Here is a 26,379-nt window from a genome sequence, read left to right as displayed (position 1 = left end):
CAGGCCTGCATGTATCTCCAGGGGAAATCATTCTATCCAGAACAAGTCTGTCTTAGGTGGGTACACACCTTAAAATCCAAAGCACCTGTAGAGATTTCCTTGCATGAAATTTACTAAAAAGGATAAAAGAATACAAATTCTTTATTTTTATGTCACTTCAGAAAGTACTGGTGCTGATCTTCTCTCCTGTCATTACAAATCCAGTTTGGACCTGTATATCATGCCTTTGTTTACTTTGACAAAACCAACAATAAATAAGAACTTTTTTTTTTTTTTGGCAGGCTTGAACAGTGGAAGATATGTAGTGGGTTTTATTTTTATTATGTTATTTATACACACATAGCTAATACTTGCAGAACTCACATTAAGCTTAGCCCTCATTAGTTCTGCTGTGTATTTGTATTGTGCCTAAAGGAAATCTGTGTCCCAAAGTAAGAATAATATTTTAGGTGACTTGTCCTTGGACATATGACTCTCTGAAGTTCTTTATTTACAATACTAACAGATTTCATTGAGCATTTCATACTGCAGATAATGTACCAAAAGCAAAAATTTTGCAAGAAAAAGTTTAGTGTGCTCTGGAAGCAATACCTGGCAAATTTGATTTTTACTTAACCTTACAATTGTTGCTAGGAAACCCAACTCAATATTTACTTCAAGCCTTTAAAGAAACAGACTAATTCATCGTGCTACTGGTGGGAGCATTGAGGACTTGGCGGAGAAGTCCCAGCCTAAATTTACTCTTGTCATCTCCCCTTCTTAATCTGCAGACCTAACGTAATACGTAAGGAACACGATTAAGCTGTGGCTATGCAGTTACCTTTCATTGGCAGAACCTGTATGAGCAGGTATTTTAGATGTTCCATGCAGCACAGACAAGGAAACAGAGAAGAACATAAAGTTCTGCTCTACTGTTTGTTTTTCTGCACACCTGATGAAAAAAATCATTAACACAAGGTTTTCTAAAAGTGGCAGATGATAGTTACATTTCTGTCCTTTGAACAACAGATTATTAAATGTATTCCACCATCAGCTCTCATAACCTTGTGCAAAGATAGATGGTACCTTAGTCTGCCCATGTGAAATGTCAGACAAAGGCTAGATTGTACTAAATGTGAAATGTGTGTATTTACTGCTGTCTTTCAACCTGATTACATGAAATACACCTATAATATCAAATTATCCCATTTAAACTGAAGTAATGAAATGTTGAATACTCCCAACTTTTAGTGCTGGTGGCAAAACCGTAAGTTTTCCTAGGATCTGGTGCACAGTATTTAGCTTACATCATCTTGTACCAATACCTGCTATTTTCCTTGCTCCTACAATCTTACTCTTCTTTTCTGTTAAATTGTATTAACACTTCCACATTCCTGATCTCAAGCTTGTTCCTGTTCTGTCCCGAATATTTTTTCTGCTCAGCATGAAAATTGCATTCATTTCTACTGACTTACTGATGTGAGGCCAACATCAATACCACCTCAGAGTCCGGGGTACGGCTTCATAATGTAAAAAAGCTAATACCCATTAACTCTGATCAGGGAACAGACACTGCTGGGGCTGGCATAGAGAAGTCCCCGTGAATACCCACCAACACCATTATCACCACTACCACCCAAAAGCAGGGCTAGGGCTGACATCTCCTCAGGCCTCGAAACTCTGAACATCCGTCTGGCAGATGGAAGACCTGTCTTCCATGCTGCACCAGTTAGCTTCATGCACCTCGCTTGAGCCTTAGCAAGATCTCCCTTTTAAAAAGCACAACATCAGGTGTATGTACTGAAGCAGGTAGAACCTGAAGTAACTTGAAGTTGTGTAAAGGGCTAATACCAGTGGAAGGACAGGGATTAACACTGGAGGACATGAAGTATCTTGTTCATCATAGTACAGAGGGAATGAAAAAAAAAAAAGATCCTCTTAGTAAGGTGGTGAATAAGTTCAAAATTCATCTAGACCCTGGAATTATGGTACTGATTTATTTATCTTATAAACAGAGTTAATAGCTGTGAGTCATTTACAAGCCACTAATACATCACCTATCTGACTCTGTTAGCCTCATATGAAAATTAATTTATCAGACATCTGCAATATATAATTAGTTGCAAATCAAAAGGTTTGCTTTACAAAAAAAAAAAGTAAAAAAAGATTTTTTTCCTGAAACCATAATTTTAACTTGTTAAATTAGTTTGCATAAGTTACAGTTGCTTGGAAGTACTTCACTAAACTACCTACCATAAAAAACAATTGCATTTTCCTTTGCAGAATAGTATATACTAAATGAGAGTATCTGCAGACCTTATCTAGATCTTCCAACGAGTTCAAAAGAAATGAAGTTCAGCAACAAACAAACAAAGCAAAACCAACACCAGGATAGATCTTCTTTGTCACTCCAGTCTCATTTCCTACTTCCTGCATTTAATTTACTTGTTTCTAAGATTTCTGAAGGGCTGAGAAGGAAGGGTAAGCAGGTATTCTGGTCATTCTGGATACAGCTCAGAACCATAAATACATCTGCTGAAAATAGTGCCTCCAACTCTTCTCTGGAATAATTTTCTCTGCCTGTAACTCAATCTTTTTTCAATTACAAATGCTTGAGTTAGCAGGTGAAAACCGCAATAAACACAGCGTCAGCATCACCATTAGTAGATAGTATGGTGCAATACAAAGCTCTAGAGCGAGGAGAGGCTGGTGCTGAGCATCCTCCACCCATGCCACTTGTGTTGCAGGATGGGGACCATGGCAGCTCCAGTAGGGTCACACAGACCGAAGCCATCAGGGGCTGGAGGGCTGTAAGCAATTCCTGAAGCACTTCTGTCAGGCACTGCTCTCTAAGAAGTCTCTATTTTTTCACTCCACAGCCACCCCACACAAAATGGGGGCAACTGGAAGATTCACTTCAAAAGCACATTTCTGATTCAAATAAAAATGCAGACACATATCTAGCAAATTTGTTAACAGCCTTCCACACACAGTTAACTCTTGTCCTTTAGAAAGGAAACACAGGACTGTTTGCAGACCTATAATGGCTGCAGTTGTGGTCCCAACAAAACCACACCAAAACAAAAAACAACAACAGCAAATCAGCAACTCGCTCTTTTCACTTTGTATTTCTATATAAATTAGCTCCTCTAATTTTTTTCCCTTTTTAAAATAATATGTCCATCCAAAACACTCATCCTTCTTGCGTCTTCCACCAAATGGTTTAATATGAAGTAACAGTCCTTTATCTCATTATCTGCTTGTGCAGTTTGAAGTTGTCATTACTACATATTTAATCAGTCAAAAATTTCAATGCCTAATCTACTTTTTACTGTCAAATCTTGAAAAACATAAATTCCAAACAGTCTAAAGAAACAGAAAGGTTAGTTAGGAAACAAATGCAAATCAAGTACATTGTTTCATTGCAACATTATCTTATGTCATTAGTTGGCAGCAGTCATAAAGCTCTGGACCGTTTCCAATATTTACTTCCATACGCTGAGTAGAAGCTGACATGTCTAACCCCCACTTTGTTCATCTTCCAGCTAGTTTACATGAATTCAGATTAAAATAAGAATTTAAAAATTCTAATTGAGTCGATTTAGATGATTCAATTTTCCTACAGTGCATCCGAAGGAAGAGTATGGTAACATCCTAAAGGGTTTGCAGAGCTAATCCGGCAGAAATGTTTGTTTTACTCAATGCATTTTACAGCGGGACAGCCTACAACAAAGGTTCAGTGCTGAATTTGGACAAGCCAGTCACGTTTATTAACTTTATATAATCCTTAAGGAATGCTTATTTGCCAATATTTGTTTTTAATTATTAACTTAATGCCCAAAGATAAACAAACAAACAAATTTAAAGCAAAAGTAGAAAAGCAAAACATGCTGCAAACCTTCCCCCACCCTAAAGCCAAGCGGACAAGTGACCAACAGTGGGGGAGTCCCAAGGAACTGGGGGACAATCCCCCCAGCATCCCTGTTGGGCTGGGGGTGCTTGGAGAGCTAAGGGACACCCCCTGGGCATGGCACCTCTCCCCCATCCACCCAGGCATCTCCAGAGGGCAGATCTACTGCCAAACAATCATGCATGTACCGGCACGTAACGCAGGACTGTACCCAGCTCTGGGACACCGGCTCCTGCCAGCTATGGAAAGAGACACCTACAGCATCCCGTGCCCAATGGGCCAGAACTGGTGACGTGTGTTTATTTTATATTCAAAAATTAAAACAAAACAAAAAACACACACAAAGAAATGGACCTTGATCCTTAGACACACCAACCTTAATCCTATATTGATTGTCTTCAAATGTGACTTGATTTTTTTTTTGTTTGTGGTGGTGTTTTTTTCTAAAAGTTTTCACACATTCCAGAATGAATATCTGTGCAGTCTTTTTATTTTTATTATTATTATCAATTTTATTTATCCAAACAGCTTTGAAAAATAGTAAAGTGAGAGCTAGCAAAGTAGATCTGTACCTAACACTGGAGGAACAGCTCACTAACTGCTCTCACATACTGCACTCTTGAGCACAAATTTAATTCAATTTAAAATACCGAAACTGACAGGTCATAAAGCCTTCCTGGAAACAGGGCAAGTTTCCCACCCACCTTCATTTACAAGGTCCCTGGCACTACAGGCTTCAAAACTGACATGCACAACCAGTTTCTGGAGACCAGCTTTCTGTGGTGCTGGAAGTCGGGCCTCTAGCCTTTTGGGGCAGCTACCTGAACTCAAGCCTCTGTCTCAATGCCTCAAGGCTTGCTTTTTAGAAGCGACACCTTTTCTGCTCCCAGTTCGAGGGTATCAATGTGAGGTGTATGCAGAAGGCTGGGGCTGGCCTCCAGCTGTGCAGGCCAAGGGTGTGCTGCTAACTGGGTGCCAAAGAGCCCCCTCCCCACTCCCTGACCCGCAGCAGTACCAACGGAGAGCCACGTACACAAACATGATTGATTTTCCATGGCCAGACGCTGCCAGAGTAAACCAGGACCCACGGGTTGCGAAACCCGAGTTCCCCAAGGGCTCCGGGAGCACAGGTCTGGGTGAGGACACGGCGGGGTGACGCAGTCACACAGGTACACAGCCGCAGCCAGCTTGCGCAAGCTCTGGGGGATGCACACGGGTGCACGCAGCCACCAGTGAGGCAGGGCAGTGCCGGCGGAGCTCAGCCCCTGCCCCGTCTCCTACGTGGCATCAACCTGCCACCGAGAAGCAAGGCACAGCCGAAAGGTCATCGAGCAGAGCACTGCCTTGCCTGCTCAAAACAAGTCGGGAGACTCATAACCCAATGCATCATTTTCCTACCACAGACCCAGAAGTGCCCAGTTATTCAGAGTTGTTACCATTATTTAATTAATTAGTTATGCGGGAAGATTACCACCAGTTTAGCATCAAAATTCACTCACAGGCAACAGGCACACTGAACGGACCACTGCGACACACATGAAAATGGCAGATTTATAATTTTAAATCCGCTTTTCAGAAGCCAAGTTGTGGGGAAAGTGGTTTATAAAGCCATAATTTTTCAAAATTTGGGGTACTACTTCTCAAAAACAGACAAGGAAATAAAAGCAGAATAGAAAAATGAATGCGATCATTCCAAATTTCAGTCTGAAAGTCCATTCAAAAACTTACTACACCTCCATATGCAAGTAAAATGTATCATTTAGAAAAGAATGTAAATGAGCGAAGAGATACAAAAATCATCAGAAACATTCAGCAATTAGCCTGAAATTTACTTTTCAACCTCAGGGCTACAACTCTTTGATCTATTATTAATTATCACTAACCACAATCAGCTGCATTACCATGCATCTTCGGAGAGCATACAAATTCTTATATGTAAAATTACAAATACTGGATTAAGTTTCTGTTCAGATATTCCAACTGAAGTTTACTTCTTTTTTTTTTCTTTTTAAAAGAAATATCTTCATATATTAGCCCTAAGTTACCTCACCTCCAATTTAAGCATTTGAAATTTAAGCTTTTCTGAAATTTGAAATTTAAGCTTTTTTTCCCCCTGAAGTAAATACACAGCACTGCTGCTTACAGATTTCAAAGTCACACAGATTTAATTTAGCAAGCAGCTAACAACACATTCTAATGTAATTGCAGGACTGCAATTCACAGTTTAAGATAAAGAAATAAAACTCAACTTGAAGTTATTCTCTTGTGATCTACCTACAGACTAGAAACTCCTGTTATTACACGACTCAGTAAAGAAACACTACCTTGAAAAATATTTTTCACGTACTGAATAGATAAAAACGATGTTAGATATCATTTTAAGAATTCAGAATCACCATTTATTTATTTCTTTTTAATCCTACATCAATATTTTCAAGTTAGCAGGGGAAGACTACCCAGATCATATCCCTTCAGAAAACACATCATTAAGCACTCGTAGTTCTTGTTAATAATCTATTGTAACTGAGGTTAAATATACACACACATATATATATTAATCTAAACTTCCTATTTAAAGAGACAACTGATTTGAAAACTTTGTCCAGTAAGTAAATTAACTCTTAAGAATTTGTGAAACAGCTCCTGAACAGATGCATGCATATTATTAAAGATGCGCATGCACCCTGCTTCAAAGTGTTATGGGAAGTCCTTAAACAACTCCTAAGCACAGGCACAGCCTGGCACGAAGCCAAGAGCCACTACTGTTGCTCCTGCTAGTAGTGGTACTGAAGCAGACCATGTTGGGATCTGCTGGCATGGATCAGAGACTTTCTGGCCTATGAAGCCATTCCCCTGTGGCATAAATAAAAAAGAAAATACACCTTCCTCCAAGGTCAGCATGTCTCCTCCAGCAGCAAAACCAACATGGTTCCAGCAGGAAAGCAAAGGAGACTGTAGCATGGCTCCAATAAGTGGTGACCTTCCCCTGCATTGTGCAGTACCAGGGCAGAAGTCAAGTCATATAAGGGTCTATTTAGGGTGCAGTCAAATATGCCCAGTAACTGCTGCAGAGACTAGGGCAGCTGCATGCAATGGAAGTGATCCTTGCTTTTTTTTCCCCACAGATTATTCCACCTGGAGGAGACTGCAGCTGAAGTCAGGTAATTCATATGCTGAGCACCAAGCACTGCGTAGCGACCTGCTACACGTGAGAGCGGATAAAATTACTAAGCTTAGGCATAGTTAATACTTGTTTTTCATAGTCCCTTTTTAGTTCCCTTATTGAGCCATCTTTATCACTCTTATGCAGACCATATTGTCACATGTATTCATGAGAAAACAAGTCAAGGTTCTATGTTCATCATAAACCGTAGTATTTTCTGACCTCTCAGGGCTTGAATCTGAAATCACAACACTCCACTGTTTTCCAAGGGATTTTGATTGAAATCAGTCCATTATAACTCCAGCTTCTACAGCTATGTTCAGACATTGATATACAGACATCTATGGTTAAAAAACAGAAGCTATTTTTGAGAAGCATACCCTGAAAATACAAATGCTGACATTACAGCATGACATTGCATTAACTTTGAACAGCAACACACACTTGTGATATTTCATAGCCACCTTTCCCTTTCTGTCCCTTGGGTTTGTTCTCATGCCCGTGTCACACCGCGCCACTCACCGAGTTGCATTGACCCATCAGTTTTTAGACCTTCAGAGTGAACTGGATCAGGAAACCAATCTGGCTCTCGCATATAACACATACACCATGCCCAAATCAACGGCAAAAACAGCGTCAGACCAGACTAGACTCCAGGGCATTGCCCAACAGCATGTTTCGTCACTGAAAACAATATATTGGTCAACCGCAGATGACTTCCAACAGCAATCTCTACTCAAGCCTAAGTTCAGCAAAGCACCAATACGTACACAGAAATCTGATTCAACCGGGCAGAGCACTTGAGAGCACGTTTAAGTTCCATTAATGCTAAGTGCTTGTTGAATAAGGACAGGTTATTGAATCAGAACTTAACAATTTACTCCCTCTGCAGACAATATGAGTACTGCATGATTATTGATACCACTGCAACAATCCGCATGGATACTCACCTGCATAACTGCAATGCATATCCCATACAATGAGAACATTTGACTATACGGTAATATTTCAGATATTAGTGTCTTCCAGTCCTCACTAAAAGCAATGGACCCATACTGTCAAAATATGGATAATCAAAATTTCTTCTGCTTGCTTATTTAAACATCTGTGCACAAAGATGATCCTACCTTCCCTTTTCCAGACAGTCAAGAGATCATATCACAGTGATATTCTGTATCACCAAACATGATGTAAAAGCTAGTTTATTTTGATAATAGTCGGTAACTGTTTCCTATGACAAACCAATTTCTAACAGCCAAGTTCTGTAAAGTTCAGCAGTATCAACTGACCATATAAATGTTTCAGTAATATATAACATGATTTATGACCGCCCACAGAAACAACCAAACTGCAGATAATGGCAGAGGGACTGAGAACAGAGCTCTTATTTCCACAGATTTCAAACATCTGCCCATTCATGGAACAAGTTTTCCAGCAATGCGGACTTCTCTGCCATTAGGACACAAGTCAATTTATGTGTATAATTTAAGAGAAAAATAAAGCATCGTTAGCAGTAACTTTTAAAAAAGATACTTTATACAGATTTTGAACTCCTCAGTAAGATGAGCAAATCAAAACAGAGCACCCTCAACAAAATAATGATAAACAAAGCTGTAAGAAGTACAAGGCTGTTAAATGCATGCTGGTACGCTGAGGAGAACCTTTAGACCTTCTGGCTTGATTTATTAATGCAGGCTCATAATTTTTTAAGTGAGAAATAAAGACACATTTAGAGGTTCCTGTTATATCAAGATTACACCCAGAGCTGTTAAAAATTACATAAAATTATACATTAAACTACAAAAAAAAAAAAAGTATTACTTTCTAAATTTAAAAAAAACAAACAAACAACAACAACACAAGTACATATTTAAGGTTATAGTGTATAAGATAAAAGAAACACTGTTAAAAAGGTTGCACAGGAAACTTATGGGAAGCTAAAGGGGAAAACAACCCTACCAAAGCACGGAGAATATTTTAACAGCTTGGTGTTTTTCCCATAAAGTCCATCAGCAAATAAACAGAGGTGAAGGCCAATCATAAATTCTAAAAATAATATTTACCAGACCTTTATCTCTCTGCCAGGTATCATTCTGATAAGTGACTATTCTAGATAATTTTTAACACAAAGTTTATTTACAGAAAATACTTGCAACAGCCTGAAATCTGATTTTAAACTGAATCACCCATTCAAGTCGGTGAGGGTTACACATAAATGAAGGCTATGTTGTTGTTGTTATCTTTTTTTGAGCAGCAAATGTACCACCCAGCCCAGCCTGCAGGCTCTGGACCGCACACCAGAGCCAAAAAAATGTCCTGATCCATGTGAATCGTTCAGGAGTAAATAGGTGTAAGAAGTCTCTAAACACTGTCAACATGGATCAAAGATTGGACTGTAAACCCTAAGAAGTCAATGACAGTCTTTCAACTGATTTTAGCATATCTGAACTCTAGAATATCAATACATTATTTCACGATATCTCCTTGTCTGAATGATAACAATTAAAATCTAACAACTAATAAGTATAGTAAATTTATTATTTAGTAACAACACTGTGTAAATGTGTTAATTACCCCACACTATATCACACCAGTGAACCTTTGCTGAAACGGTAACACCTCATTCCTCACCAGGATAGACAGGCTAGCAAACAGAAACAACTGTTTAGGAACCTGTATAACTTTGTACCTTGAATTCCTTTCAGACTACCCAGGCTCCAGTCAGTTCAATTACATGCTTAGATTTCAACTTTCAGTTCAATTCTTTGACCTGTCTACCAGCTAAGACATGTAGTTAAATGCCACCTTGGAAGAATAGGTTTGAGGGTATTTTTGTTTAGCTTCTAAATCAAAATCAGAAAGATTTATTATTATTACTAAAAACAGTAATAGGAAAAAAGAAAGAAAACAAGAAAAAATACATGCCAGATCAGCAAGTGGTACAACATTCCCTACAGCCATTGGGGAAAAGGACTTGGACTTAAAAAGAAAAAAAAAAAAAAAAGTAATGTGAAAGTTTGGAAAGGTATTGAGCACAGCTGTTGCTGAATCATGAGAAAAAAAAGCATGTGATTCCCTTTCATCTTCCACCTGTCTCAGCAAGCAATACCTTGCATCTGCAGTGGCCCCCACACCCCCATCACACATGGGAATAGGGAAAAAGTCTTCCCAGATCTCCCCAGCATGGAGATGTACCCATCTCCAGAAGTCCTCTCCTCCTTGGCAGGGACCCTACACCTGTTCCTGGCCTGGGAAGAAAGCAGATTTGGGGGAGATGCATGGAAAGGTGACATTAACAGGTAATGGCAACAAAGAGTTTGATTTCTAGCCAGATTTCAAAACCATCCAATTGCAACTGCCACAAAGACTCCACAGCAAGCACATCAGCCCTTGGTTTGCACAACTGCTGCATAAAGTGAATATGTACATGTACATACAAGAGTTAATATGGAAATTAGAGGGAAAAGGCACATTTGCAGAAAAAGCTTTAGGTAAGAACTAACACAGCAGAAAGGTCATCCTCCTCAATTTATACTGTTGTTTCAAGCAACCATGACATTTTCCTGAGCCATTTTGAAAATTACATAATTGGTATGATCATGAGTCTCAGGCTCGTACCCTGATTCAGATGAGCAATCACCTTGAAGCGAAATCTTATTTGGATTCTTAGTGCAGATTTCCATCAACGATATCACACGATCTCACATACCTTATTTTTCAAGCCCACTTTGCTATTATTTGTTTTATAAACCACTGTTTCTTAGAAATGTCATTCATTGGGGTTGGGGCGGGGGGATCTACATACACAGACACACAGGTATGATTCACCCTCTATTAAAAATAAAACATGTTCCATCTTTCGAAGACAAAGACATGTTCTGCATGCATATTAGCATAAGAAACATGTCAAAAGGAATAGGGGAATTATTATTATTATTGCTTAACAAGATCTCCTTCCCCAAACACTGCAAATTGCAATATTATAAACAAAGTTACCACCATCCACCTTAAAAATAACCATAACTGACCACATCAAATAAAAGTAACTAAAGGAGAAAAAAATTATGTTCCATTTCACGGTGGGTATTTGGTCAATAAGGTTGCAAGACATTTTAAATGCGTAAACCATGCTCATTAGACACTATCAGCAAATATAATTGACTCAAGAAAGCACCAATTTAATAACAGGTGATATTCTAATAGAAGAGAATTATTTCTAGTAACATTCTGAATAGCCATTTTGAAAAACCTTCTTCACTCCTGGTCACCCAGGCCTTTCAACCATGTAAGCTGCAAGGCAGAAGCATATCAAAAAGGTACAATATGGGACAGCTGAAATACATGCTGTGAACTATACATGTTTTATTACAACACTTTGGAAGATGAACAAACTTGAACATGATTTCCTTGGTTTTAGCTGGAATGTGGCACAGGAATAAGGAGAAAGGTGAAGATGAATTTGAGGCTTATTAGAAAGAGTGAGCTTTTACAAGCCTCTGTGACTTGTCAGTACACAAATATCTGAACAGGCAACTATGCATTCAAATCTGTACTGCTAAGATGACCTCTACATTAATTTATTTTGAGACATGAAAGGGTTTCACACAGGTCCCCTGCTGCACCTGTTAGCAGAAAGCCATTGCCAAGCACATTAACAGTAACATTTAGTAAAATAATGGGGCTGAGTTAAAGATTTGAAATGATGACACATGTCCTAATCTGGAACACAGATCAGGATGTCTGACGTGTTGCAACCTTGCAGATCACCACCACCTAAACAGAATTCCACGCGTGCAGTAATTGCTCTAAGCACTAAAAATTTCAGGACTATAATCATGAAAAGCAACAACTACACTCAGCTGCATATCTTACTAAGGTATCAGCTTAGAAAACAAAGGTGGGAAAGCGGAGTCACATCACATCTGATGACAGACTATACATTTACTGGTCCAGAGGCAAACCAGATGAGAAGAGCTACCATGGAGTTATGTCAGATCAGAAGGTACTCCTTCAAAAGCCTTATGAGAAACTGTCATTAAAAACATAATTATTGATGACCTTGCTCCTACCAGTACTTCCCTGTTTACCATGCAGTGGCTGACATCCTGCAGCAGATGACAACCTTGACTCAACCAGAGCAGCACTTACTCATACGAGAGCTCTCACGGGTGGCAGGAGCTAGTTGCCCAAGTAACAGCGCTCATCCACAATGGCAATTAAACACTGGGCCTTTGTTTTCAGACAACCCATCAGTCTTCTGCTGAACTTTTCCCGCTATATAAATAATGCAATTTATGAAAATTTCATCAGGTAAAATAACTAGAAAACAATAACTTCATCTTCCTTCATCCAGAAAGCACATTTGATCCAAGCACAGATGATAACAAATATATAGCTATGTGCAAAGTTCAACACGAAGGTGGGATACAAACCTTCCAATTTAAGAAAGGTGCATTAAGAAGTATATTCTCTACAGATGATATTTGAAATTGACAAAGAAAAAGTACAATTTGCAAATTGGTAAGCAGATTGCAGAGATACTGAACGGGTCTGAGAATAAAATGCAAATATTTAAAATATTTTTTTCCTCCCGTGAACTCTAGATCAATAGATTGTCTTCCCTCCCCCAAAGCACCATTATTTTAGGTGTTTTTCATTGCAACATTATTATTTTTTTTTTTTTCAGAAATACTTAGAATCATACAAAAATAGAGAAAGCTACGCATCTTCATCACCCCAATCCAAGAATAAGGTAGAAGCTGTGTATCTTTCAAAGAGAAAAAAAATAGAAAAGACCTGAGAAAGGTAAATGCAAATTCTGTTATCAGCTATTTCACCGAGCTTTAGCACAAACCTTGGTCAGCCAGTTTGACACATGAAGAGGCTACGTAGCTACTGTAGCTCGGTCATGTTGCCAGATGCATTTAATAATTTGTAAAATTGACTGTGAAATTAAATAGCTTATGTAACTAAGTGTCCTTCATAAAATACATGAACACCTGTTTGTTGGAGAAGCATGTGCTTCCAGGAATCAGCCAAGAGATACAAAATCAAAGGACACTTGCATATTTCTTTCACCAAAAGTAAGGAGATCAGTTCATCCATTTATCCCTTTCAAATGCGTCAAGTTTTAACAGCCCTCCTCCTTCTGGAGGCATTTTTCTATATATACAAACCAAATGTTCCTACAGTTACAATACAGAAATAATACGTTGCCACAGGCTTGTAAGGTTTAGTTTTAAAACTTAACCAGCTGAAGCCTGGCGTAAACTTACAGCCATGCATCCTTGCAAAAATGGATTCCTGACATTACCGTCTTATACTCATCTCAACATTTCATCTGAGGTACAACACATTCAAGCACCAGCTAAGGAAGAATACCCTTTATGGGACACACGAGAGCAATTTTGCTAAGCTCTCATTATGGGAAAAGCAACATTTGTAGTAGTAAGAGCTCATAAACATACTAAAGCTACACTTTCAAGTCTAATAACAATAGAATATAATATGTTCTTTTTAAATATTAAAGCGATCACTTTGTTTTTATTAAAGCCATAGTAAAATATAGCAAGCAAGCAGCCAATCTAACGATAGGAATTGAAATGCAAACACAGAATTACACATCAGCCTGAGAAATACCACCCCAGCCCCCATTTTAATTCACATCTTGTTTAATTAACATGAAAACTTGTTAAAAAAAAAAAAAAAAAAAGAAAAAAGCAGTAACTTGCTTGCTCACCTGGACACGTTTTCTGGAATGTACTCTAGAACTGGATAGCCATCACTTCTTCTGGATGCCAGCTCCGAATGCGATTTCCAGGTCTCCACTAGCGTGCTGACGGGAGGAAACGAGCTCAAGTGCTGAAACGTCTGCTCTCTCGCAACTGGCCGTGACAAAGATATCGTGCCCTGGGCACCGATCCTGTAGTGAAAGGACTGTCCACCTGAATTTACACCAACTATGGCAGAGGATGGTATACTGTTGTCTTGGTAATAGCTGCCATCATCAGGCTCCTGCTTAATCCCCACAGGGAGGCCTGGATTTGGAAAACCGCTACCTTCGCAATTGCCATCAAATGAAGAAACAGGTGGTCCTAAAATCCCAGAAAGAGAGTAGTAGTCTTTGTCATCCATAAAAGAAAAGTATGAGCCATCTGTAAATGGAAAAGGATTTACTGTTTGATTCCCTTTAAAAGAGGCACCGGAACAAGGATGTTTAGTGGACTCTTGCTTCACTGGTACTGAAAAAGGGGAATCAGAATTTATTTTGCTGTTTTCTCCAATGCACGCACTACCGAACGAACCGTCTGGCTCGGGTTTTATGAACTGAACGAGGTTCATCTGGCTGTTGTTTGAGATGGCATTCTCCATTTCCTCCATTTTGGGAAATGGGATTTCTTGAGCACCCTTGTCTTTTGTTTCTGGACTGGGAACAGTCTCTTGGCTTCTGCTAGGTCCAGCCGACGTGCTGGAAGTGGGGAATCCTAGAGAGTTGTTGATGGGGCTACAGATTGAAGATCCCACAGTGCTAACCGCTGGGCTGGAACGAGTGGATCTGTTGTTGGCATTGGAAGGGCTGGCAATAGAGCTTCTCGAGTTCACGTTTGCAGGGCTGGACACAGAAGACCGCATAGTGATATTGTTAGGACTTGAGACGGGAGATTTCACGCTGCAATGACTGGGAGGACTAGAAATTGGTGATTTCATGCTACTTATAGGGCTAGAAAGTGGAGACCCTACGTTGCTAACATGTGCGGGACTGTGCAACATTGACCCCCGGTTTTCAACGTTAGGCGAGCGCGACAAAGGAGTTCCCTGGCCGATGGGGCTGTGCACAGCAAAGTTCCCAAAGTTAGCAGTAGTTGAGGACACAGAGTTAACGCCAGCAGGACTACACACTGAGGAAGTCATGTTCTGAGGACTGCAGCCCGAAGGGCTTTTCTCTTGACACATGATTGGGCTTTTGACAATAGCATGCATGGCACCGCCGTTCATGGCGCTTCCCGAGTCCGACATCAAGGACCTCAAGGGCCTGCTGGCGCCGTGGAGGGGAGAGGAGCAGTGGCCGTTCTCCTTGTAGAGCTTCACCAGCTGCTCCACGTTCTGGTAGATCTTTCCAGGGCTGCCTTGGTTCTGCTGGTCATAGGGGTAGTCAGCGTCTCGTATCGAATCCATATACAAACCCATGGATTCGGCCACCGTCGCCGACAGTTCCTTCGACTCTGTTTCAGTTTTGATGTCGGAGGGCAGAACACCAGGCTGACTGCCGTCTTGCTGCAGGCAAGAGAGGAGCTCGGGTTTTTCTTTGTTGTTTCCTGGAGTGCTGCTGTTTGCAAAAGCGCCAGCAGAACAGCTTACATTTACAATCTCCATATAGTTACTGTCACCAGCCTGATCTCCAGCACCTAGAGAAGAATACTCCACAGACTGAGAAACTTGACCCCACCGTCTCTCCATCTCTAAGCCTTCTGGGTAGCTGTGGTATCCTTTTGTCTCCATAACTAGCAAAGACATGCACAAAAAAGTAAAATTAATAAGTGACAGGACAGTGCAATTTCCTAAGGAAATTTCCTAATTTCCTAAGGAAACAAGGCGTATCCGCTCACTCTGTCTATCCCCGTCTGTCTGCTTGCCAGACCCACTTCCCGCCCCATCAATCACTTCTCAACCATTTGTCCAGTTCCAGTCAAACCAGGGGAGAAGGTGTCACAGATACGACAGTCCTATGGGTTCAGAGAGAAAACAAGCCAGCAGACTGCAACGACCCCAATTCCTGCCCTCGCCTTGCCCCGAAAGGCACAGCTAGGCAGCACCAGCACAACCCTGAAGCCAATGCCAGCGGCACCACCAAAGACCTCACACTGTCATGTTGCAGGGACGTCAAAGCAGGAGAGGCTGGTGAGCTACAAGGGTTTCTCTTTATCCTCCAGCACTAGAAATGATGCTTTGAAAGAAAGCAGCAGTTCTATGGAGCTGGGTACAGACCTGTCCTTACACAGACACGCAAGCTTGTCATACGGCCGCCAGAGGGGATGCGGAAGGATGGGCTGAGCGGGGAGAGAAGCATCACAAAAGTTTCTTCCACAGAAAGAGGAAGGGTCTGCAGGACCAATAAACGGGTCTGTAATTCCACCAACCTCCATAGCAGCCAGCAAAAGGAATATGTAAAGGGAAGTAAACCTTCTTATAAAAAAGGTCCTAAAAAAAGCTTCCCGCCCACCACACCACTCTCCCTAGGCAGGGAGCAAGATGCATGCCCATTTTCTGAGTGGTCATGCATTATTTTGAAAATATTCTCCATTATTCTGAAAATTGCGTATAGGTAACAGCAACTTTTTTTTTCTTGGCAGGAATTAGTTCATCATCAGATTGTTAAAACTGCAGAAACTTAACCGCCGTTACTTGTGATACCAACATTATGCAAAGATTTTTCCCCTTTCAGAAAGTACTAATTTTCCAATTTTAACAGCATTTCATTACCTTAACACTACTTATAAACAATTTTTAAGCAAAACCACGCACACATAAAAAAAAAAAAAAAAACTTAAAGGGAAAGATTGGAACACTTCTTTGCCCTTACTGAGCACTATGGCCCTATACCTACGTTGCCCTCAGGGGCAAGTTTTATTAGAAGATGATCGCGTGTACCGAGTCACATCCCCCTAGCCTAAAATTTTCAGCCGGGAGCGCCTGCTTTCACAGAAAGCCCCTCCCGGATAATCACTTACCCCCGATTTAAGTGCTGAGCAAGCCTAATTCCTAGAGAAATCAACTGCAGCTGCGGGTGACCAGCATTTCTGAAAAAACGGGGGGGACTCGGTTCTCAGGCTTACGGGGAGGGTGCGAGCTGCAAGCCAGCTTTAACCCTGACAGCCCCGGCAGCAGCTCGGTGCGCGGGGCAGCTGCGGGGCCAGGCCCGAGGCGACCCCGGTGCGTGCGCTCGGCAGCGGCGGGCGGGCGGGCGATCCCTCCCGCAGCAGCAGGAACAGCAGCAAGCAGCAAAGCTCCAACTGGCCGCGGAGCCGAGCGGCGGGCACGCTCCGAAACTTTACCAGCCCGGGATCTGGGTCACCCCGCGGGAGAGAATTACAAGAAATAAAGGAAACCTCCCGCTCCCCTGCTGCTGCCGCTGCTGCCGGGGCGAGCGGCGCCGCTCGGCCAGCGCATCCCGGGAAGCGGCCGGGGGAGGCAGCCCCGCGGGGCTGTGCTGGGCTCCGCGCCGCTCACCGGGCACAGCGCGGCGGCTGCCGGCACCGCTCGCCCCGGCCCCGGGCTGCGAGCAGCGGGGGGCTCCGCGGGGCTCCCCACACCCCGGCTCCCCCCGAGGGCGGCCCTGTGCGCTCCCCCCGCCGGGACGCAACAGCCGACCCCCCCCCCGCGGGGCTGCGCCCCTCACAGCCCCGGGGGTCCCCGGGCTGGGTACCTGTTGCGGCGGGGCGCCTCCTCCTGCCGGGAGGGAGCGAGGGCGGAGCGGGGCGGGGCGGCTCCCCCAGCCCCGGCCCCGGCGGCTCCCCCTGCCCCAGCCCCAGCCCCTGCCCGGGCGGCCGAGGCGCGGCGCGCCGCCCGGTGTCACGGCGCGGCAGCCGGGAGGGGACGGCCCCCGGTGCCAAGTCCTTTAACAACATGTCACATGCCCAGATAAATTCAAGTTGACGGCCCGCCCGCCGCGCGCCCCCATTGGCTGCCCGCCGCGCGGCGGGGGCCAGCCCGCCTCGCCATTGGTCGCGCGGCGCCGTCACTCATCCGCCGGGCGACATGACTGATACAAAGTTGCTGCGACACAGGCGGCGCGGCGCGGCTCCTTAAAGCCGCAGGGGCCGCCGCGGCCCCCCCCGCCGGAGCCGTCCCCCCGCGCCCAGGGGCGGCCCCCCGCGGGCAGGTGGAGGTGTGCGGGGCGCGGCCGCCCCCGCCCGGTGCCCGCAGGGCCGGGCATCGCCTCTGCGCCGGCCCTGGATTTCCGCGTTTGTCGGGCAGCAGCGCATGAATATGCATGCGGAGCCGGTGCGGGGATGGGTTAAAAAAAAAAAAAAAAAAAAAGGGGAAAAAGGGGGGAAAAAAAAAAAAAAAAAAAAAAAGCGCCGAGGTTCAAGGACTCGTCCTCTACACGCCGCCGGGCTCGTCCCGCCGCGCTGCCCCGGCACCGGCACGGCGTCCCGCGGGCTGCCTGCCCCCTTCCCGCGGAGATGCGGGAAAAAAGAGAGAAAAACCCCGAAACCCCTCCAAAACCCCTGCAAGCGCCCTGCAAACTTTGAGCCCGCGGTCCCAAGTCGCTCCGCGAGCCCTCGCCCCCGGCCCCCGCAGCGCCCCGCGTCCCGCCCGCAGCCGGCGGCGGGGGCCGCGCATCGCCGCGGGGCTGCGCGCACCTCGGCCCCGGCTCGCATCCCCCGGGAGCAGCGGGGACGGGGCTCCGCTCGCCCTCCGTATCACATCGGCGGCGACGGCGCGACCACGGCCGGGCTCGGGGCTCACGTGCCTCGCCCATCCCCGCGCCGTGCCCCGAAATCGGGCACCGGCCGAGGACGAGGAGGGGAAGGCGGCGGGGAGCCCCCGCGGGGCTGCCTCGGCGCTTCCCCCGGCGAGCAATGGCCGTGCCCTTCCTGCGAAGTTTTCCCCGCCGGGGACGGGACCGGCCGTGACCTGGATCCGCCGGCTCGGGTGGCAGCCGGCCCCCGGCTCCCCGCTCCCCGCTCCGCGCCCCGCGCAGGGTCCGCGCCGCACTCACCTCCTCTACGACATGGTTGCGCGGCGGGAGGAGGCACGGCCCCCGGCTACTGCCAGCGAACCATCCGGCAGCGAGCCTGCACCGGCACCGATGACAGAAAGAAAAAAAAAAAAAAAAGAGGGAGGGGGGAGAAGAAAAAAAAAAAAAAAAAGTGTGCGGAGGAAATGGTGGGAGCGGGGCTGCGGCAGGCGGCGGGGTGCCCTCGGAGCGGCTGGGCTCGGCTGGGCGGACAGCTCCCACCATGGACGCCTAGGTGGGTGGGTGTTCCCGCGGGTCACACCCTCGCCCGCCGGCGGAGGGGAGCGGGGGGTGGATCCTCCAGGAGCGGGGAACGGGGGCGGGGGGTTCGAGGGGAAAAAAAAAAAAAAAAAAAAGAAAGTGGTGGTGGGGAGACGGGGGAGGGAGAGAGACACCCTCAAAGAAAAAATTAAAAAAGCCACGGGAGGGGGAAAAAAAAAAAAAAGCCAAACTTATGTCATTCCAGGTAAAACTCCCATCTGCGCCACCAAGGAAGAGGAGGGAGGAGAGTGGCGAGGGTGTAAACTTTTTCCTCCCCCCCCCTTTCCCCGGTGCTGCCCGGCCCCTCGCAGCGCCCGGCGGCCGCGCCGCCCCCTCCCGCGCCGCCCGGCCGGCCCGGCGGCTCCCGGCGGCTCCCGGCGGCTCTCGGCGGCTCCCGGCGGCTCCCGGCGGAGCGGCGCCGCGGGGTTTCTCACGCACCGAGCCCGCCGCCGCCGCCGCCGCCGCCGCCGCGGTTCCTGGTTCGCGGAGCCGGCGGAGGAAGGGAAGGAGGGCGGGCGGCGGGGAGGCAGGGCGGGCGGCGGGGGAGGAGGAGTGTCTCCCCGCGCCCTTCCCCCGGCCGAGCGGCTCTCCCGGCCCCGGAGGCGGTGGCGGCGGCGGAGGAGCCCCCCCCGCCCGCCGAGCTCGGTCCCCCCCCTCCCCTCCGCCGGGCTGCCGGCAAACGCGGGGACCCCCCTTTTCCTTGTCCCCCCCCTAGCGGCGTGCCCTCGGGGTCAGCAGCGAATCCGTCCCCGATTTCGTCAAAAAAATGTTAAAAATGCGCACGTAAAAAAAAACAAAAACAACACGTTTCCCCGTTAATAAAAAAAAAAATAACTAAAAAGCGCTAACATCGATATGGGTTCGTCAATTAATATTTCGCTGGTGGCTACGCTGCCTGAATGCCGATTATTTTGGAGTTGGGGGCTTTAAATGTCTCTTCGTTGAAGCATCTTTAAAAAAAAAAAAAAAGTGAAGCGTCGGAGGGAGGGCAAGTTGGCCGTGTTTTAATGCCCTCGGTGAAGTGTTTAAACATGCAAAAGGACCGCTCGCGGAGAGGGATCGCTACCTGTGCCAAAGCCTCGGTAGGACCGGGGCCTTAAAAAAGGCGATTATTTTATCAGCTGTTGTTTGCATCCGTCAAAGTTTGCGGGTAACTTGATAAATGTTAAATGGGGAAGCATAAAGTGCTGCTAAGGCCAGACTTCGAGATAACGGCGCATTCAGTAGCTTAATTTCACAATTAGTTTGCTATATTATTGGAAGCAAATCATATTTCACTGTGCCTACACTAGCGCTCTATTTTTAGCCAGAATGTAGCTAAAAAGGAGGAACCTACCGAGACGTATTATAACACAGAATGCGAGCAATTCTCTTCTCTCTCCTTTTACTCCTTTCGTGTCATACAGCTGCTTTGGAACACAGATCATTTATTAATCCGGCAGAGCCGCCTCCAGTGGCGTGGAAGCTGCAGTCCCAGGGCAGAGGAAAGTTCCCTGCAACTCCGCACAAAGCAAATCCCAGGGGTGCCAAAAGCACCCGAGCACCTCGGCTGCTCTGAGAGCTGCCGTGCAGAGCACAATTACCTTATGGCAATTTATACGAGCGGGGTGTTTGGCTGATGGGTTGCGCTTCTTTTGTCTTACTCTTCCTGCTATTCATGTGTGTTTGATTTATTTATTTTTCTTTTTTTCAGGGCAAAGGTGTAAATGAAAAAGGCATCTGAAATGCTTGGAGGCAGTCTCAGCCTTAGTGTGGCACGATTATTATTATTGCTGATGAGCAGAAAGGAGAGAGAAAATAAAGTTGAGGGAATATATCCAATATACCAAATGTTTGATTTTTTTTTTTCCCATTGTGTTACACCCAGAGATGGCTGCTGGAAGGATAAAGCACCCTTCCCAGCACATGCAAGATGCTCACAGATTTTCCACAAATTCAGTAGAAACCTCATTTGTTTTCTGCTTGTGGTTCACAGGAGCACTTAGCTTTTTAGTGGTTGACACTAGATCTATTTTTAGCAGCATTTTAACAGCTGTCACTAACAACTAAGATCTCATCTTGAACGGGGAAGGGAGATTATCTGTTTTATTTAAAAAATCAAACTACATAATTGTCAGATTATAAAATACAATTTGGATCTCTATCTGACAAGAGAAAAGGCTATCTTTTCTCATTGTGCCAATTCCTTTAAAAAAAAAAAAAAAAAAAAAAAAAAAGGACCTACACTGGGCTCGATAAAATAACACAGGGAATCTGCAAGGTTTGGAAATACTGCTGTTTAAGCACATACAAATCTATATGTATATATATATATATAGCGTGTTTCGAATTCTGCTCAGAGTGGTCCCCTTACTGCCTTCTGCAGCTGTGTCGTGATAAAGGAAATGCAGAGAGTTTCAGTCGTGGTTTTCCAAGTAGGTCAAGAGGAGCAGCGTGGACACCTCCGACGAGCAATTCTCTTCCCTCGCCTTGTATTTTAGACGAGGTTAACTCATGTCAGACACGTGGCACTGAAAGCAGCAGACAGACAAGTGTAAGCCACTCTGTAGCAGATGTCATCTCTGCTCCTAAAGATAGTGGCAAATTTGCTGTGGATAATGCATTACTAAACAAGATAAGGCTGAAGCTCAGCGAGTGTCAAATCTTACCTCCTCCCAAGCTTGGGAAAGTGAGTGAATTTGTACCAGGGGCTGCAGGAGCAGCGGTGCGGAGTAAAAGCAGCCTACTGTACTGTCTCGCTTAGAGGTCATGTGCCCTATTTTGAGAACTGAACCAAAGCGGATGAAGTTTTGAGTCGCTTCCAACTAAGGCAGCTGGGCATTTCCCACTGTGCTCCAGCTCCAGCCTCGGAAAGCAGGCGACCACATGGGCAAATATCTAAGTCCTTTAACTGGTGTTACGCACTGGAGATTTACATTTTATGCCATTTGCCTCGCGTGCTTTTGATTACTATAGCTGACTGGAAGTTAACATTCTGGGAAGCCCGCTGCTAACTTGGGGAAATGGTGGGCATGACAGGGCAGGGATTACTTTCACTATTCAACAGGTGCGAGTTTTCTGAGACAGGAACCTACAGCCTCCCCTAACCCACCAGTTAATGGCATCCCACCTTTCTGAGCAAAAGTCTTGAGAATGCTTTACAAGCCCCGGGAAAATGTAAGTAAATGTGTTTTCTGTATGGCATGCTCATGTTCTCCCAGACATCAATATTTTATCTGTTTGGACTAATCTTGAACAATTTTATTTTCTAATTATAGTTAAGTCTTTCAGCTGAGCAACAGAATATTTTCCCTTTTAACCTGGATTCTTTCTTTCCTTTCCTTTTTTTTTTTTTTTTTTTTTTTTTTTTTTTTTTTCTCCTCTCTCTCTCTCTCTTTTTTTTTTTCTTTTTAATGCTTCTTAATGGCCCATGTTATAACCGTGGTTGAACCACATCTAAGTATAGTACAATTGCATTTCTAATGCATATTGGCTTTAGCAACCACTTGCTTGTGTAAAGGGCCAAGACATGCATTTGAAAGCACAGATTTCCAATACGTTTAAAATCACAGTTTTTATTGATGATCAGCACTGATAGTTTCATCTGGTTCAAAATGCAAATGTCTCACAAGGAATTATATGTCTTGAATCATGGGTCTCATTGACAATGGTAGGGTAAATGAAGCACAGGTAATAACACGCAGGCAGGAATTTATATTTTTTGTAGCTTTAACATTGCTGTATCTATTTACATTGTTTATATTCATCTTCTAGCTTGTTTACTACCTGCACTATTGTTTGAAACTACAACCTGTAAAAAGCAGCACACTAGAAACATTGTCACTGCCATAGAACTCAGACTTACTTTCAATATTAATGAATTCCAACAATAAAAGGTAGTGGCAGCTAATTGTATCTTAGTATTTATCTACTACCTACTGGCATTCATACAGTATCAAATGGTAACTCATACCGTAATCTGATTAAAATTTTGTAGTAACCATAATAGTACTGCACCTATGCCAAAAATCCAGACATTGTGTTTAACAGCAGTAAAAATAAGAGAGCAAAGAACACCCTCCAGCACTTAATAAACATATCAAATGCAAATTGGAGGAAATTATTTAATCACTCTATAGGCTAGTTAATTTTGATGATTATTCACAGTTCTTGTAGAAATACTTACTGAGGAACAAGTTAGTACCAAAATTGTCATGACATCAAGGTCGTAAGTAGAATTTGAAACTTGCTGTGTGGAGGAAATTACCTTCTTGATTAAATGAAGATGCAGCTTTACATTTCTGATAGCAAAAGGAGAATCCTGCTGCAATTTTCCAGATTCTTCCAGAATCCTGAAATTACCTGCTCTCAGGTGTTATGCAGTGAAGAACAGTTTGGTATTTATCTGCACGATCATGTTCACTTTGAGACTTAAAAGATGTTTACTTTCTAAATTCTTTAAAATCTTAAAATATTAAAAATCTAAAAATTTCCTGGAAAGGAGAGATTTCTGATGGGCCCTCCCTGACACGTACAGTGAAGAAAGCGATGCAATGCAGCTGTGTTCTAAGAAAGTATCCTGACTCTGAAGACGGAGGTCATACCAGGATTTGTCTGGCCTAGACTAAGTCTCTGGTAACCCAAAGTAATGCATTGCAAAATTTTCCCACTGTGCCCTCTGATACTCAGCCCACAAGCCAGGACAGGGTTTCAGTATGACAAAAATTTTGACATGTTTGATGGGTTGGTCTCTGGTAGTCCCAAACATATGCAAATAAACCAAATGATTCACTCACCCATGACAGTAGGTATCCTTTCCAACCCAGCTGCATGACTATGGTTTATTCTCTTTTGTGCAAGTTCGATGGTCACCCAGAGTGGTTTCAGAAAACGATGCTGTCGGTGTATCCATGCTTGTACAATCCTGGCTCCTGCAGCACCCAGTCACTGTGCAGATGTATTTCTCCCAAGTTTCGGAGAGAAGGGGAGCATCGTTCCCCTTCCATATGCAGGGAGTGGCGTAACAAAGGTCACCTCAGGAGGCAATGACAAAGCCTGGTGCTTCCCAAATCCCAGCTCCCTGCTTTTCATTGCAGGACCAGATTTCCTTTTCAGCAGTTGCCTTCCCAACCTTGCTGCATGAGCACTAATGATGTATGGTTAAAACACATTTGGTTGTTGTCTGGGGAAGGCAAACATACCATGGTCTGTTTGAATGCATTCATTATCAAAATGAATTTAGAAAACCCACATTGTCAGGGCTTCTTGCTGTACAGATTAGCAGCAGCCCCTGAAGATTGACATTACCTTGCCTGCTTGAGCCTGGTCAGAAGAGGCACATTCCACAAATGTGCAGGAATTTCTGGCATGAATTCTTGTACATGCACATTTACATTTTGGCTTCTGCGTATGCTGTTCTTGTGCTTGCCACTTTGAACTCTGCTTTTCGTGAGTAATTCCAACAACAAAATTCAGTCCCTCATATATACATGGAAAGCAAACAGAAAAGAGGCAGGAAGGGGGCCAAAATGAAGCAATTTAAAATGTTTTTCTTTATTTATTTATTTTGCATTACGTATGCAGCTCTGGCTAGACAGTCACAAAGCAGAAATTATGTATCCCTCTCAAGACTTCTAAAGGAAGATCAGCCAGGACTCAAAGGAAATCTTGTTTATTTAGGAGTCAAAGTTAGTCCACGGCGGGAATAGTGGAGAGTTTAGCAAACCAGTACTGCTCTTCCAGCATGTTTCAGTTTTGTTCTCTATGCTTGACTTAAAATTTGAAGAACTGAGCCAATCTGAAATTATTTGTGTTAGACAACTGTGCATAAGACATGGCTACTTCTAAATGTAAGATTAAGTACTGATTTTTTCATGTACTTTCTTTGGTTCTCTTCCAGGCAAAGGACAGCTTTCATCATGATACTTGTCCTGCAGATGAGCTTCACTTTTCAAGTCCTGAGCATTGCTCTTTTCAGTAAGAGGAATGTGTAAAAATAATGAAAGGAAGCACAGGAATATTTAAGGAACTGAGATACTGAGCTGGACTGCAGCATTTACGATACTTTTATATAATCGTAACAATAGTGATTGTAACATGATTTACATCATTAAAACAGAAAGGAGTAGGCCTTTTTTTTTTTTTTATGGGAGTCATCAAAAATGAATAAATGAACTAGTCATTTCTATGTCAAAGCCTATACTGAAGGGTGCCTGGTTCCAAGCAGGTGTTTCCTTGTAAACCCAGTGTGGAGAGTAAAGCAGTCCCCGGGACTGTCGCTCCTTGTTGATCATCAGTGGGCGTAGATGCAGTAGATGTAAAGGTCTATGACTCACTGAGCTTTCTGAGGTGAAACCAGAAAGGAGCAGATAATTGCACCATTATGAAAAGAATTATCACAATTTGATTACAGAAGAAAATCCTCTAATGGTGCCATGCCTCTTGGGAACTTGAATAGGCAATGGGACCAAAAGTGAGGAGTTTATGTCAAGGAATTGCAAAGTGTCCCCTTTAGCTGATCCATTTTAATCAAATGTGTCAGAAAGATGATTTGCAGGGCTGAAGATGCAGTGGGTCAAAACAGCCTAAGGCACTTTGCCTTGCCAATTCTGATTAAAATAAAGAAGAAGACAGATCCGAGAGATAAAGTGACAGAGGCAAGATATTTCTGAATCCACAAATTACTGGAATACTTCCTAAAAGAGATTATGTGACCTCCCGTCTTCTTACATATGAAAAAGATACTGAGTTCAAAATTACCCCCATCTAGTTTGATAATATGTAAAATGAAAATCGAGAAGGAAGGCTTACAGGTAATTCAGGTATTGATTGATATGAGAACTTAAGTACTTAGAGCAGTATGGAGAAAGCATTTCCTTTTAAGGGACACTAAAAATTCATTTGGTGTTAAATAACCCAGAAAACGTATATATAAAATGTAGTAAGTATGTGGGCAATTGAGAATTAAAAGCAGCTGTGGTATAAAACAATGGCCATCTATGACCTTTATAAAGTGCATGAAACTTGGCAGGATAGGTTTCATGCTGATAATGACATTATAAGGTGACTACAATTTAGAGTGTAGAGGTAAAACGGAGAAGGCAATGGATGCAGTCATGGAGAACAATGGTATCACTTCGTTGACAGCAGTAAGGTGCAGAGGGACACTCATCCATCCATCTCAGATGCATCAAAGACTAGAAGCATGCGAATGAAAGCCTGTCATTTTCTCTTTCTGTTTCAGTCTTCATGGTGGTTTTAGTGAGGCCACTAGCGAGTACTGACTAAGGTAGGCAACAGAACTTGGGGGAGGCACTGCAAGTCTTGGGGAAATGGACCAATGAAATT

The 26,379-nt window shown here is 43.9% G+C and overlaps 1 protein-coding gene across 3 annotated transcripts in view; it reads right to left on the bottom strand.

Moving 5' to 3' along the window:
* Positions 1-19,124, bottom strand: part of NR3C2 (nuclear receptor subfamily 3 group C member 2) — a gene marked incomplete at its 5' end in the record, with an annotated part of 199,046 nt that extends 179,922 nt beyond the window's left edge. The window contains 2 exons of one of the 3 annotated variants that reach the window (XM_082759542.1): positions 13,792-15,553; positions 18,775-19,124. In XM_082759542.1, the coding sequence (XP_082615668.1) occupies positions 13,792-15,551 (1,760 nt within the window). Of the gene's footprint in view, positions 1-13,791; positions 15,567-17,475; positions 17,626-18,774 lie in introns of those variants that run through there. The other 2 variants (XM_082759543.1, XM_082759541.1) reach the window with 2 other exon arrangements.
* Positions 19,125-26,379: the final 7,255 nt, after the last annotated feature.

The sequence above is a fragment of the Aythya marila genome, assembly GCF_965140915.1.
Source record: "Aythya marila genome assembly, chromosome: 4".
NCBI lineage: Eukaryota > Metazoa > Chordata > Aves > Anseriformes > Anatidae > Aythya > Aythya marila.
This window is presented reverse-complemented; position numbering and strand designations above follow the sequence as displayed.